Raw genomic sequence first — 12,667 nt, forward strand, 5'->3', positions numbered from 1 at the left:
TCATCACAGGAGAACGGATCGAATGGCAATTTAGCTAATTACTTATCATGGTGTGGATTGTATTGATGCACAGATTAAAGGGGGTGAAATACAATTTAAAAAAAAAAAAACAGCAGCTTGGACTGCTGCTTTAAACAACAAATAAATATTGTCTGTTTTCAAGAAGACTGTTAACATTTAATTCAAAATATTTACATAAGGAAAGAAAAGGAAAACTCATATTTTGGCTCCAGTCTGGCTGACTTTGCTCAGGTCTGACCAACTCCTAATACTATTAGACATACACAATCTCAGCAAGCGCAAAGCCCACAGTATAATACAGTATATGTATATATATTTATTTGTGTCAATTTGAGCACCACTGGGAAGGTGACCTCAAGGGCACTACAATAAACAAAGAACATCCCGTGCACCTCCAATGTGACAAACTATTTAGTTCATTACTATGTGTTTTTTCTATGTTTTTCCTTCTCATAAGTATGGGCTCATTTAGTACAATCCTTTGGCCAAAAACATTTCAAGCCTGCAGCCATGTGAAGGTTAGACCCTATTAGCAGGTACACTACCGATTTTATACAGTGTTTTTTGTATTTCTCCCACTGCATAGAGCAAAAAGGAGAGAAACTAATAATATAGCCAATATCATGGGATGCGTGACATGCTGTATGCAGTGCCTAGGGGATTAACATCTAGTAGCACTAAAAGGAGCTACAGTGCAGGTAAAGCTGGTTAATAACCAGAAGTGCCCTAGTAAATATAGTGAAAAAATCTAAAAAAGAAAGTGACAAAAAACCCTCCTAATACTCATTGTTCCTGCGGTTCTTGGTTAAAAATTGATAATTTTTCTGCTTTTTTCCTTTTTAAACGTACCTTCATTCCTAGGCAAGTCAATTGAAGATTACAATATTTCCCTTAAAGCTGCAGTTCAGTCTTTTTTTGTTTTTTATTTTTTTTACTTCAATAGTTTCATGTGGGCAATCTCTAATTACCTAAAGAACTGCACAGCTGCCGGTCAATTCGTTCTCCGTCTCTTGATCGGCAAAGTTTGGCGACATCTTTAAATATGGGGAATGTAAATAGTTGCTATAGGAACAAACATGCTTGTTAAAATAGAATACAAGAAAATTGGTCTTTCAAAGTTGTTTTGTTTTTTAAAACAGAAAATGCTAAAGGTATTTTTTCTTACTACAGAACTGATTTATTAAAAAAAAAAACACACATGCAGGATATTGCATGAACTGCAGCTTTAACCTCCCAAATTTCCCTGCCACGAACTTTTAAATATTGTTCCATATGGTGGTATGGAAACATTACACTTTATAAGCTAACCTTCCTCTCAATTGGTTGAACTTTTAAAATATGTCACTCTAGCCTTGAGTGCAGCAGCTAGCCTTCAGGTACGTACTTTTCAATCTTCTTGAAATATTATATTGAAATACTGACATTGTAATCTGCGGTTTTGAGTGTCCTCATCTTTACCTTATCGGTGTCTTCCTGCTTGACATCGGGTGAGGATTGGGGAACAATAAGCAACTTTTTTTATTCTACTGGTGTGGGGCAAACAAGATTGACAAATACCCATTAAGTCCCTTTTCACTGTTCGATATCATCATTTTTGCTTCTTCACGGGCATCATTACTAAATGCTATTGTAACTGGTTAATGTCAACAACATTTAAATCCTAGCCCTGTTACATTAAAGCTCAAGCTCCCGTTTTTTTTTTTTAGGGTTTTTTTTTTAACTTCAATAGTTTCATGTGGGCAATCTCTAATTCCCTAAAGAACAGCATAGCTGCCGGTCAATTCATTCTCCGTCTATTGATCGGCAAAGTTTGGAGACATCTTTAAATATGGGGAATGTAAATCGTTGCTATAGCAACAAACATGCTTTTAAAAATAGAATACAAGAAAATTGGTCTTTCAAAGTTGTTGTTTTTTTAAACAGAAAATGCTAAAAGTATTTTTTCTTACTACAGAACTGATTTATAAAAAAACCACACATGCAGGATATTGCTGGAACTGCAGCTTTAAATTAAATGTGATACATTTTACAGTACGTATATTATATCCAGTCTAAAGTTTACTTTTTAGTAATATACTTTACATGAACATTATTTATTTTTGCTATTTCAGTAACAAATGGCCAACTGCAACAACCCTCTGAAACCAGTTCTTCTGTTTCTTCCTATTCGTCTGGAGCGCCTTTAAGCTCCATAAATGGATATCATCAAGCTCTTATCTCTAGCCCGGCTTTGTATGAACCTGGAATGGTGGATGTGGGCATTTCTACGGAGGATTCACTTGAGGACAACTTCTTGGCAAGGGAAGAAACAGCCATGCAGAAAGACCTTCATACGTTTCCTTCTGGTCTCCCAGACCCTGGCGGAGTTCAGAAATTGGGGAAGGTGAGAACGGTGGGGCCAACTATGCTTTTAAAGGACACAGCTATAAGGTCCGAGAGCTTCCAAGAATCTCAGCACAAGAAGAAGCACAGGAAGGTTTCCAGTGGGGACTTTTCGAAATCAGAATCTCCAAAAACCGCACTATTGTTAGCGCTCAGCAAACCTCGAAAACCGATCAAGAGATCTCAGAGTTTCCTTACTCTCTTAGGTGAGTCTGGCTAGGATTGCACTGGTTTTAAGGTACTTTTTGAAATATATTTAAATGCTTTACGGTTATGGTTGAAAGAATCTTACATCAGTGATTTTGACACCCACAGCTGTGCAGAGGTATGTCCACTGTAATAAACTGTTAGGCTGAGTCCCCGCTGGCGCTGAGCGCGCTCATGCTTGGAGAGCGCTCCAAGCATGAGCACCGGGTGTCCTGTCATTTACGCGCGGGGGGGGGGGTCGTGGGGGGTGGGGGGTGCATTGAGCGCGCTGGAAAGTTAGATTTTTTTCATTTACATAAGTGGCGAGCGCCGGTGAGCGTGTGCCCCCGCGCCCAATCCCGCACGCACCACGGGAGCGGGGACTTGCATATATCTATATATGTAAGTGACTGTGGCAAGCGCCGCCCGCTCAGCGCTAGCGGGGACGCAGCCTTAGGAGAGCTGTGCTCTTCTTAAACATTTCCAGCTGGGAAGGGGCAGATCCTCCTGCATGTTTCTGTTATATCTTCATTATACTGTACAGTAAGATGTATGTTTTCAGCTCTCTAGTTTTTTTTATCTGTGCACTGATTGTTTTAAATGTTATTTTAAACGGTGTATTTTATTTATAAGGAACGAGCACAAATGCAAAATGAGTGTGGCTGCTAAATCCCTCTCACCAAGGTTCAGATTCACAGACCTCAATTAACTCGGCTCATAACGTCATACACTCCATGTTAACTTGAAATACAACGGCGTTACGCAAGTCATACTGAATGGTGGTGTTGCTCCCATCCAGACCCTGAAATATGGGTTTTGCTGGAGAGAGATCTATTTGCAAAGTATGTACAAGTGACTGAAATTCGCATCATTCCCAGGTATCTCTGGTGCAGGCGGGGGGAGATGGTATGCGGTGGCGGGCCCTGGCAAACAGAAGCCGGTAGAGAATCAGCAAGGCAGGGGAGGAGCGCCCTTTGCAGTCTGACCCGGAAAGTCTTTATAACTTCCGGTGTCTGCTGCCACAGCTCCTCTGCCCGGCTGCTCCTCTAATCATCTCCTCCCGCCAAAGGTAAGCATGGGAGAGAGAGAGCTGGGGGAAGAGAGAGAGTACTGAGGGGAAGAGGAAGAGTACTGAAGGGAAGAGAGTGAGAGAGCTAACGGGAAGAGAGAGAGAAAGTGAGCTGGTGAGGGGGAGATGATGAAGATGAGGGGGGAGAGCTGGTGAGGGGGAGCTGATGAAGATGAGGGGGGAGAGCTGGTGAGGGGGAGCTGATGAGGATGAGGAGGAGAGCTGATGATGAGGGGGGAGAGCTGGTGAGGGGGAGTTGATGAGGATGATGGGGGGGGGAGAGCTGGTGAGGGGGAGTTGATGAGGATGATGGGGGGGAGAGCTGGTGAGGGGGAGTTGATGAGGATGATGGGGGGGGAGAGCTGATGAGGATGAGGGGGAGCTGATGAGGATATGGGGGAAGAGCCGGTGAGGGGGAGGTGATGATTAAAGAGAGGATGGAGGAGGGAGAAAAAACATGACAGCAGTATTAATATTAATGGGGCCCTGAATTTTTTTTTGCCCGGGGGCCGTCTATGTCTAGCTATGCCACTGTTGTGTACATGTGTCTCTCCACATGTATGAAGGAGGTATATAAGTTACTTGGTACTGTACACTAGTAAGTCTCTCATCAAGTCACTTAACGAACCTCTGGGGATAACTTACTTTGTGTACACGGTTGTAGTCATTTCAGATGCACGGACAGTAGTAGGGTTTCTGGCCATGCACTTCTTTAGCCCAGGCTGTGCTGAAAAACAGTGTACTGTTATACGGCAGGAAGAAGCTTATAGGGGTCCCATGTTAAAATGGATAAGAAGCAAAAAGTGACAGTGTGTGAGGATTTTCACTTTAATACATAATTCATTGCACCTATTTTCTTTATATTTAGAAGCCAAGAAGAAGGGGAAGAACGAGAAACGGGTGTCTTCAGAGACTGATGTCGGCTTACAACGCTCCAAAACATTTATGAATTTATTTTTTAAAGGCAGTCGTGGGAAACAAAATGGAGCCAGTAAAAAGGAAACAGAGACGCCAGATGCAAGAAGAAGAGCTAAATCTCCATCACACAGTGACACAGAAAAAGGTAAGAGATGCAAAGATATATCATTACAACCATTATACTCAACAGCATCATTTGTCCCCATAATGTATGAAAAGGAACAGTATGGCTGGATCATGAGAAATATCCCATGCCAAGGGTTTCTAACTCCTGTCCAGGTTTTAAGGCTATCCTCTCATTAGCACCGGTGGCCCAATCATTTTGACTGAACCCCATGTGCTCAAGCAGGGGTATCCTTAAAACCTGCACTATAGTGGTCCTTCAGAACTGGAGTTGGGGACCTCCGTCCTATACTAATAATGTACAACATCTTGTGAATACACCTATTCATTTTTTTTTTAATTTCTCAAAGTATTGATGAAAAATACCAATTATCCCCTGTCAATGGTTCAGAATAGGGTCAATAAATACTAAGCAATACAGGCCCCAGAAAAAAATTACAGCTTACCCCCTTCTAGCAGAATAGAGGTAAACATAGTATTTATATACAGTATTTTACATATATATTCTTAAATATCACATAAATCAATAGAACGAAATTCCTTTTTATGAAGTGGCAAAATCTAAATATGATCATATTTAATACTATGGGATAATTTATTGAATATTCCTTTTTGGTTTTTTTTGTTAGCGAGTATATTATCTACATTTAAGGGTAAATTCTACAGCATATACCCCAAAGCGTCCGTTCACGCCATTTTCAACCCAAATCCCCACTGATGTAAATGGGAATTTTAACTTTAGAAGGGCACAAACGGCTGCTTTGGATGATATAGAATTTACCCCTTAGTCCACTTTAATAAGTCTATGTATTAAAATAATATTATAATGCTCTGCAATGTGAGTGATATGCTCAGCCAGGGCACTAAACTCCAGTCCTCAAGCCCTCCAACAGGTCAGGTTTTCAGGATATCCCAGCTTCAGCACAGGTGGCTCAATCAGAGGGATTGAGCCACCTATGCTGAAGCTGGGACTGATTGAGCCACTTGTGCTGAAGCTGGGACTGATTGAGCCACTTGTGCTGAAGCAGGGATATCCTGAAAACCGGACCTATTGGGAGGGGCTTGAGGACTGGAGTTGAGCCCCCCTGTGCTATGCCATCCTTTACATCAGAGGTGTGCAAACTTTTAAGTTTGCGCTCCCCCGTCTCTGCTCCCCATGCCTACGCCCCACCCCCCTTCCTACCTGCACTTGGGCTCCATGCGTCATGTGATGCCGCAACGTCATGTGACGCGTTGCCATTTGACCCCGCCGCGTTGTCATGGCGACGCGTCAGGGAAGAGCCGGCTAAGAGCAGGTAAGGGAAGTTGCAGAGGCCTCGCGCCTCCCCCGGCATATAATTTACATGCCTGGGGGGAAAGCGCGAGTGCTCTGCAACCGCGCCCCCCTTAAAAAATACCGCGCCCCCCAGTTTGCGCACCGCTGCTTTACATTATCTGCCAAATGCAAGACAATTAAATTGGCTTTCATGTTTTGTGCTTATGCCTGCTAAAACCTGGCAGTTTATTTGACAAGAACATAGAAGAGAAATTCCACCGCTCACCTATATATTTTTAGTCCTATGCGTGATGAGGTAGGTGCATGGAGGTATATCATATATAGCCACGAGATCTCAAAAGATATTGAGTAAAGAACCCCACTTAACTGCACTCTTAACCTAAATATGGGTGTGTATTCCTTAATTGCCTAAAGCTGCACAGAAACTCCCGCTCAGAGTAGGGAACCGACGAAAAATAACAAATTGTTTAATACATCAAAATATCACACTTAAAAGTTAAAATAAATGCTAAAATGTTAAAAATCCCCATGTGGGAGCGAGGGAGTGGGAACCAGAGTCAATCTCTGATTTATTCACTACTAAAGTATTGTAGTCAGAGACTATAGTTCCCCTCCTGCGTACACATAGGCAAACGGTGTAAGTATTTCACAGGCAAATTGTTGCTAGTCTTGTAGATATATACAATGATGTTGGTTTCACACCAACAGACAGTTTAATTAACTGCATTAATAGTATCTGTTTAAAGTATCTGTTTAAACTAAGCAACACTTAAACTCGCAACACATGTATAAAGGCAACACATATATCTTTCAATAGCTGGTATTGCAAAAAAGAGACACCCCCCCCAGAGAATAGTAATAGACTCAGTATAGGTTAACACAGTCGCCCAGGTAATATATGACCTATAGGGGTGTATCAGATCCCTTCTCTGACTACTGTTTGTACACAAATTCAGGCAATTAAGGAATACACACCCATATTTAGGTTGAGTGCAGTTAAGTGGGGTTCTTTACTCAATATCTTTTGAGATCTCGTGGCAGTTTATTTGACAAACAAGGAATGGATAACATTGATGTCAAGAGAAGTACGTTTCAACTTTCCAAGAAAATGTATATGTTAAGTAACTGGTCCCCTAATTTCCCCTATTGTTGCATTTAAACACGTTGCTCTAATCACTCCCTAAAGCAAATGGAGCCAACTCAAATGAAATGATCTCTATACATTGGCATAAAGAAAAACATGTTCTTTTCCCATCATTAATTTAACATTGAAATCAGTGCTTTGGAGACCCGTTTCTGTATGGTACAGTATATTTCAAAAGAAGGTTATCCTTGTCAACTGCGGAAATACATCCAGTTGACGCTACTTGTGAATTATAGTATTAGGCCGCGCCTATAGTGCCCGCGACGCGTGACGTCACCTGTCGCCGCTAGCAAAAGTTGTATTTAACTTTGCGGCGGCGTCGCGGGCGACCCGGGCATTGATTGGTTCAGGGGCTGTCACATGAGGCGACAGCCCCTGAAAAATCAAATATTCCCGGCTTCCGAAAATCGCGTCGCCGTGTGTTTGTTTTCGGGCGACGTCGCATCGCCGTCGCCGGCACTATAAGCGCGGCCTAAGGCAGCAATTTTATCTTTACTCTGAATATTGTTTCCTTTTTTGTTACAGTTAACATTGTTCGAAAATTTGTGATCAGGAGCCTGAAACGAGGTAAAGCGGATTGCTGTGTATCACTGTGTACAATCTGCTACCGTGTGTGATGCATCCATCCCAAATCTCCATAAGCCGCAGCTTGACCTGTGCAGTTAAGCGAAGTGCCTAGGGGTGCCCGGTGCCCGGTATTGAACCGCCGGTATTTGGTATTTGGTTCCCCTGTCTGGTAAAATATGAGAGATAATACCGGACATGGCTGCTGCTAGGGGGCTGGGCAGCTTCTGATTGGTTGCTGCTGTGTAATTCAGCCAATCAGGAGGTGGCAGGTGCCTGGGGGGTGGGGCCAAAGAGCAGAGGAAAAGCATGCAGCAGAGAGGTAAGGCTGTGTCTGTGTGTCTCAGTGTGTGTCTGTCTATCTGTGTCCTGTCTGTATATGTGTGTGTCTGTCTAGCTGTGTCCTGTCTGTATATGTGTGTGTCTGTCTATCTGTGTCCTGTCTGTATATGTGTGTGTCTGTCTATCTGTGTGTGTGTGTATATATCTCAGTGTGTGAGTGTATGTGTCTGTCTCAGTGTGTGTCTGTCTTTCTGTCTGTGTCCTGCCTGTATATGTGTGTGCCTCAGTGTGTGTGTGAGTTTGAGTGTGTGAGTGTGTGTGTGTGTGTGTGTGTGTGTGTGGTGATGACAGACAGTACATACAGTACTAGCAACTTTGTTTAATTGCTCACTCCCCCTTACTTTTCTTTTACTATACTAACAGTCTTCCCATTTTCAAGATCTATTAAAAATAACCCCCATTGTAAATCCTCAGAAAGGCTCCATAACTCAGCTCTCATCACAGCAGCATTGCAATCTCTGCAGCACCCTTACTTACAGATCATCCCCAAGAAGGCAGAGCAGGTTACTTATCCAATGGCATAATTTAATATGCCATTTAAAGCTGTATTTTGAAGTCTAAATTTGAAAGCTACTGTACTGATAATGACAGGGGGGGGGGGGGTGAGAGGATGAAGGGAGGGGGGATGGGGGAATGAGAGAGGATGAAGGGAGGGGGTGAGAGGACAAAGGGGGGTGGGAGGGTGAGAGGACAAGGGGGGGGGGATAGAGAGAGAGGATGAGGAGGGGTGCAACAATCTTGGAATTTGTGGGAGGAGCAGTAAGATCAGTATTGCTCGCCATGTACAGTATGACTGCAGGTCAGTTATTTATAAATGATCTGACCATTATGTCATTTGTTCTAAATTTCACTCCAAACATGCACCAATTTGCACTATTTCATATTCTATTTCCTAAAACAATCCTCGGAAGGGCGCTCCCTCCCAAGACTCATCCCCAGATTTTTTACGAAATAGAATATAAATTGGTGCAAATTGGTGAATACTTGGAGTGAAATTTAGAACAAATGACATAACAGTCAGGTCATTTATAAATAACATTCATCCACACCAACGATTCTCGCACGCGTCGCACCTTTCACCATTGTGTCCAGTATTTTTGGACAAGCCACCTGGCAACCCTAGAGTGCCTTCAACTGCATTGACCAGCAATTGACGTGATGGGGACAGGGGAAAAATGTACTCCAAAATGAAATAATAAAAACAGAAATACAGCAAAAAGAAATGGCCAGCTTCCTTCCTATTTCAATTGATCAAGGAGAATATCTATATATTGCTCTTTTTATTGCTGCATGAAGATGTGCTCCAATCACTGTATTTTGAACTGCTCGACAACTATTTATTTTCTGAGTTATAATGTTTGCTATATAGTGCATGAGGAACCTGACTATTCCTTATGTATTGTCGTTGAGTTCATGCATTTTATCTACTCTTCAGCTGAAAATCATCTGATATGTATAGTGTGGTTTTACATTGTCCTATCACTGTTGGCAGTTAACCCAGTGGTTTGCAGGTTCTCCTTTAGCTTTATTTTATCATTTACCTGTTGCACTTATTCTCATTCTTTGTAATATTAATGAATGCTGTAAAGCACTGCATACATGTTTGGCGCTGTATAAATGTATGTATAGTATGTATGTAACGCAATCCAGGCGCATCGTGCTTTACAGTAGTAATGCACGTTACATAATATTATAACAGTGGGAATAAGCTCTTCAGACATAACACAAGAGGTACAGTAGCCCCTGCACCAAGAGTTTCCAATGTAAGGCTGTGGCCATGGTGGGAGAGCTCTAGCTGCCGCTCGAGGGCCGCGTCGTCAGGCGCTGGGCGTTTCATGGCCAGCCAGTTGTGCGCTTGATGGGGGTGTGTCGGGGGACGCGGCCATTATGTCACGTAGCTGGTTCGCCCTCATTGGACGAGCTGCTCACGTGACGCATCAGCGAGCAGCCAAATCAAATGTTGTTGTCTCGCCAAGTAGGTAAGTGCCGTGCATGCGCGGTCGCTCGCTCATGCTGGTCACACACATTGCACCAATGTGTTTCATCGCAGCCAGCGTGAGCGTGAGCGCCCACTCAGCGCCACCCTGGACGAGACCTAAGTGGTAAGTGGGGAGAACTTACAGAGACAGTAGGAGGGCGTACTGGTAAGTGCGTCTGCTAGGGGCCATGGTCAGTGCATATGATATGTATAGTATCAGCCAGCGGCGCTACACATATGCTTCGTTAAAGCGGTGTGTTTTAAGAAAGGTCCTAAAGGGGGAGAAAGAGGGTGCAGTCAGATATTATGGAAAAAGGGCATTCCAGAAGTGTGGGGCAGTGAGTGGGAGAGGGCTTTAGATACAAAAGGGGTAGACAGAAGACATCCTTGAGCAGAATCAGGCAGGTGTGTAGCGAGAAATTAGGGCTGAGATGTAAGGATGGGCAGAGGAGTGTATTACCTTAAAAAGGAGAAGGAGAATTTTGTAAGTGATGCAGGATTTAATAGGAAGCCAGGATAAATAAAAATGATACATACTGTACATGCATTTCAGAAAACAATGCATTTTGTGACACACTTCTCTAGCATTAAGTAGGCTAAGAAATCAAATGAAATATTATTATGAATATAAAACATTTTCATTTTACAGTGGGTCAACTTATGATTAAGTGGAGTAATTGTTCTCACCGTGAGCACATATTAAGGATGTATTATTTCTTTCTACAGTATATAGAGAATAGCAATTCTCCAGAGCTCTAAAATGTAGTCGCCCTCTGCCAATGACCATTTATTTGCCCAGCCTGTTACAATTATTGATTATAAAAGGGTGAGGTACAGTATGCGTGAATTTCCCCTTGATTTTCTATGAGAGACTGATAGGACGCATTAAACATACAAATGTTAACGAAATCTCCATTATTACAGACCAGCTGTTGATATATTGGAATAGTTTTTCTGTTTGTGTTCCTTAGGGAAGGATCGTAGTCGGCCTGCTTTCTTTGGCTCGCAGAAGGACCTGAATGCAATGCATAACGGGGACCGGCATTTATCAATGGAAGACAGGCTAGCGGTGACTGAGGACATGGCCATGAAACTTCTCAATGAGGATGAGGTGGCAGCAGTTCTGCGCCACTGTAGAAGGGTAAGAGTTTTTATGGTCAGTGCTTTTTGCCGCCCATGTTTTTATCACTGTCCAATCATCCAATGCAACCGCCCGTGCCCCCCAGTTTGCGCACCCCTGCTCTTGTCCACCCTTACTAAAAAAAATTGTGTTTTGGTGTACCCAGGACTTGATTTGTTTCTGTATTGGATTTTTAAAAATACTATGGAAACATGTTTACATTTCTGTAAACTTTTGCTTGACCTTCTTAAATATTTTTCGCAAAAGTTCACCCAAAAATGAGCCCAGTTTATGAAAAAATAATAATAAAAAAACCACCCAGAATGAGCCTTTGTTGGGTTTTGGCTTTCAATTTGAGCAAAGTTTTACTCGGACCTGCGAGCGAACGCAGACATTCGTGAAGTTAGGATTTCGAACACGCAAACCTGCCCATCCTTAGGCTGCATTTATAGTACTGGCTATGGCAACTGCGACGTTCTGCAGCGCTGTAGCAAGTACATGCAGTCAGTTGCGGGTGCCCATAGTGGGCGCGATGGCTGATGTCACGTGGTCGCAACGCTGGCAGTCAAAGGATTTTGACTTCATCGATCGGCGCATGACATGAGCGGTTCAGCCAATGAGGGCGAACCGCTCACTGCCACGCCCCCCAGTCGCCCTCTCCTGCCTCCTGAGTGCAGGAAACGCTATAGGGACGGCGACGGATGACGTCACGCGGTCGCGTCGCCGTCGCCCTTACTATAAATGCAGCCTTAGGCCCGGGCCATAGAGCACTCAGGCGTGCTGAGGCGGGCTGAGCCGCGCTGAACAGATGCAGAACGCCCCTGCATCTGCTATCAGCGCGGCTATAGTTTCTCCCTGCTCATGCGCGCTGAGGAGGAGAAACTCTTCCCCGAGCGCCAAACTGATATATTTGGTGCTCGGGGAAGCGGAGGAGCGGTCACGTGACCGCTCCCATCCAATGGGGCTGCAGCCGGTTCCCTACAGAGCCGCCATTACCAGACAAAAGGTGTTGTGTGTGTGTGTGTGTGTGTGTGTGTAGGAGGGGGTGGGGGGGGGAAGAGAGGGTGATGCCCCGATTGCTGTCCCCCTTCTGCTCTGGTCCCTGCCCCCCTCCTGCCCCGATCGCTGTCTCCCTACTGCTCCGGTCCCTGCCCCCCTCCTGCCCCGATCGCTGTCTCCCTTCTGCTCCGGTCCCTGCCCCCCTCCTGCCCCGATCGCTGTCTCCCTTCTGCTCCGGTCCCTGCCCCCCTTCTGCTCCGGTCCCTGCCCCCCTTCTGCTCCGGTCCCTGTCTCCTGTGTGTGTGTTGTGTGTGTGTGTGTGTGTGTGTGTGTGTGTGTGTGTTTGTGTGTGTATGTGTATGCATATGTGTGCATGTGTGTGTGCATCTGTGTGTGTGTGTCTGTGTGTGCATGTGTGTGTGCATTATGTGTGTGCATTGTGTGCCGTGTGTGTGTGTGTGCATTGTGTGCCGTGTGTGTGTGTGTGTGTGTGTGTGTGTGTGTTTGCATTGTGTGTATGTGTGCATGTGTGTGTGTGTGTGCAT

At 44.1% G+C, this 12,667-nt stretch overlaps 1 protein-coding gene and 1 long non-coding RNA gene across 2 annotated transcripts in view; one reads left to right on the forward strand and one right to left on the reverse strand.

Moving 5' to 3' along the window:
- PDZD7 (PDZ domain containing 7) overlaps positions 1-12,667 on the forward strand; it is a 58,582-nt gene that overhangs the window by 18,479 nt on the left and 27,436 nt on the right. Inside the window, exons 7-10 of the mRNA XM_075612456.1 lie at positions 2,133-2,609; positions 4,527-4,721; positions 7,645-7,686; positions 10,975-11,144. Coding sequence (XP_075468571.1) covers positions 2,133-2,609; positions 4,527-4,721; positions 7,645-7,686; positions 10,975-11,144 — 884 coding nt within the window. The remainder of the gene's footprint in view (positions 1-2,132; positions 2,610-4,526; positions 4,722-7,644; positions 7,687-10,974; positions 11,145-12,667) is intronic.
- On the reverse strand, positions 2,054-7,900 carry LOC142501894 (uncharacterized). Its single transcript, XR_012803596.1, has 3 exons — positions 7,728-7,900; positions 4,304-4,385; positions 2,054-2,378 (listed from the first exon to the last, which is right to left on the reverse strand). It is a non-coding gene; the product is annotated as an uncharacterized LOC142501894 (long non-coding RNA).

The sequence above is a fragment of the Ascaphus truei genome, chromosome 8 (genome assembly GCF_040206685.1).
Source record: "Ascaphus truei isolate aAscTru1 chromosome 8, aAscTru1.hap1, whole genome shotgun sequence".
NCBI classification, from domain to species: Eukaryota; Metazoa; Chordata; class Amphibia; order Anura; family Ascaphidae; genus Ascaphus; species Ascaphus truei.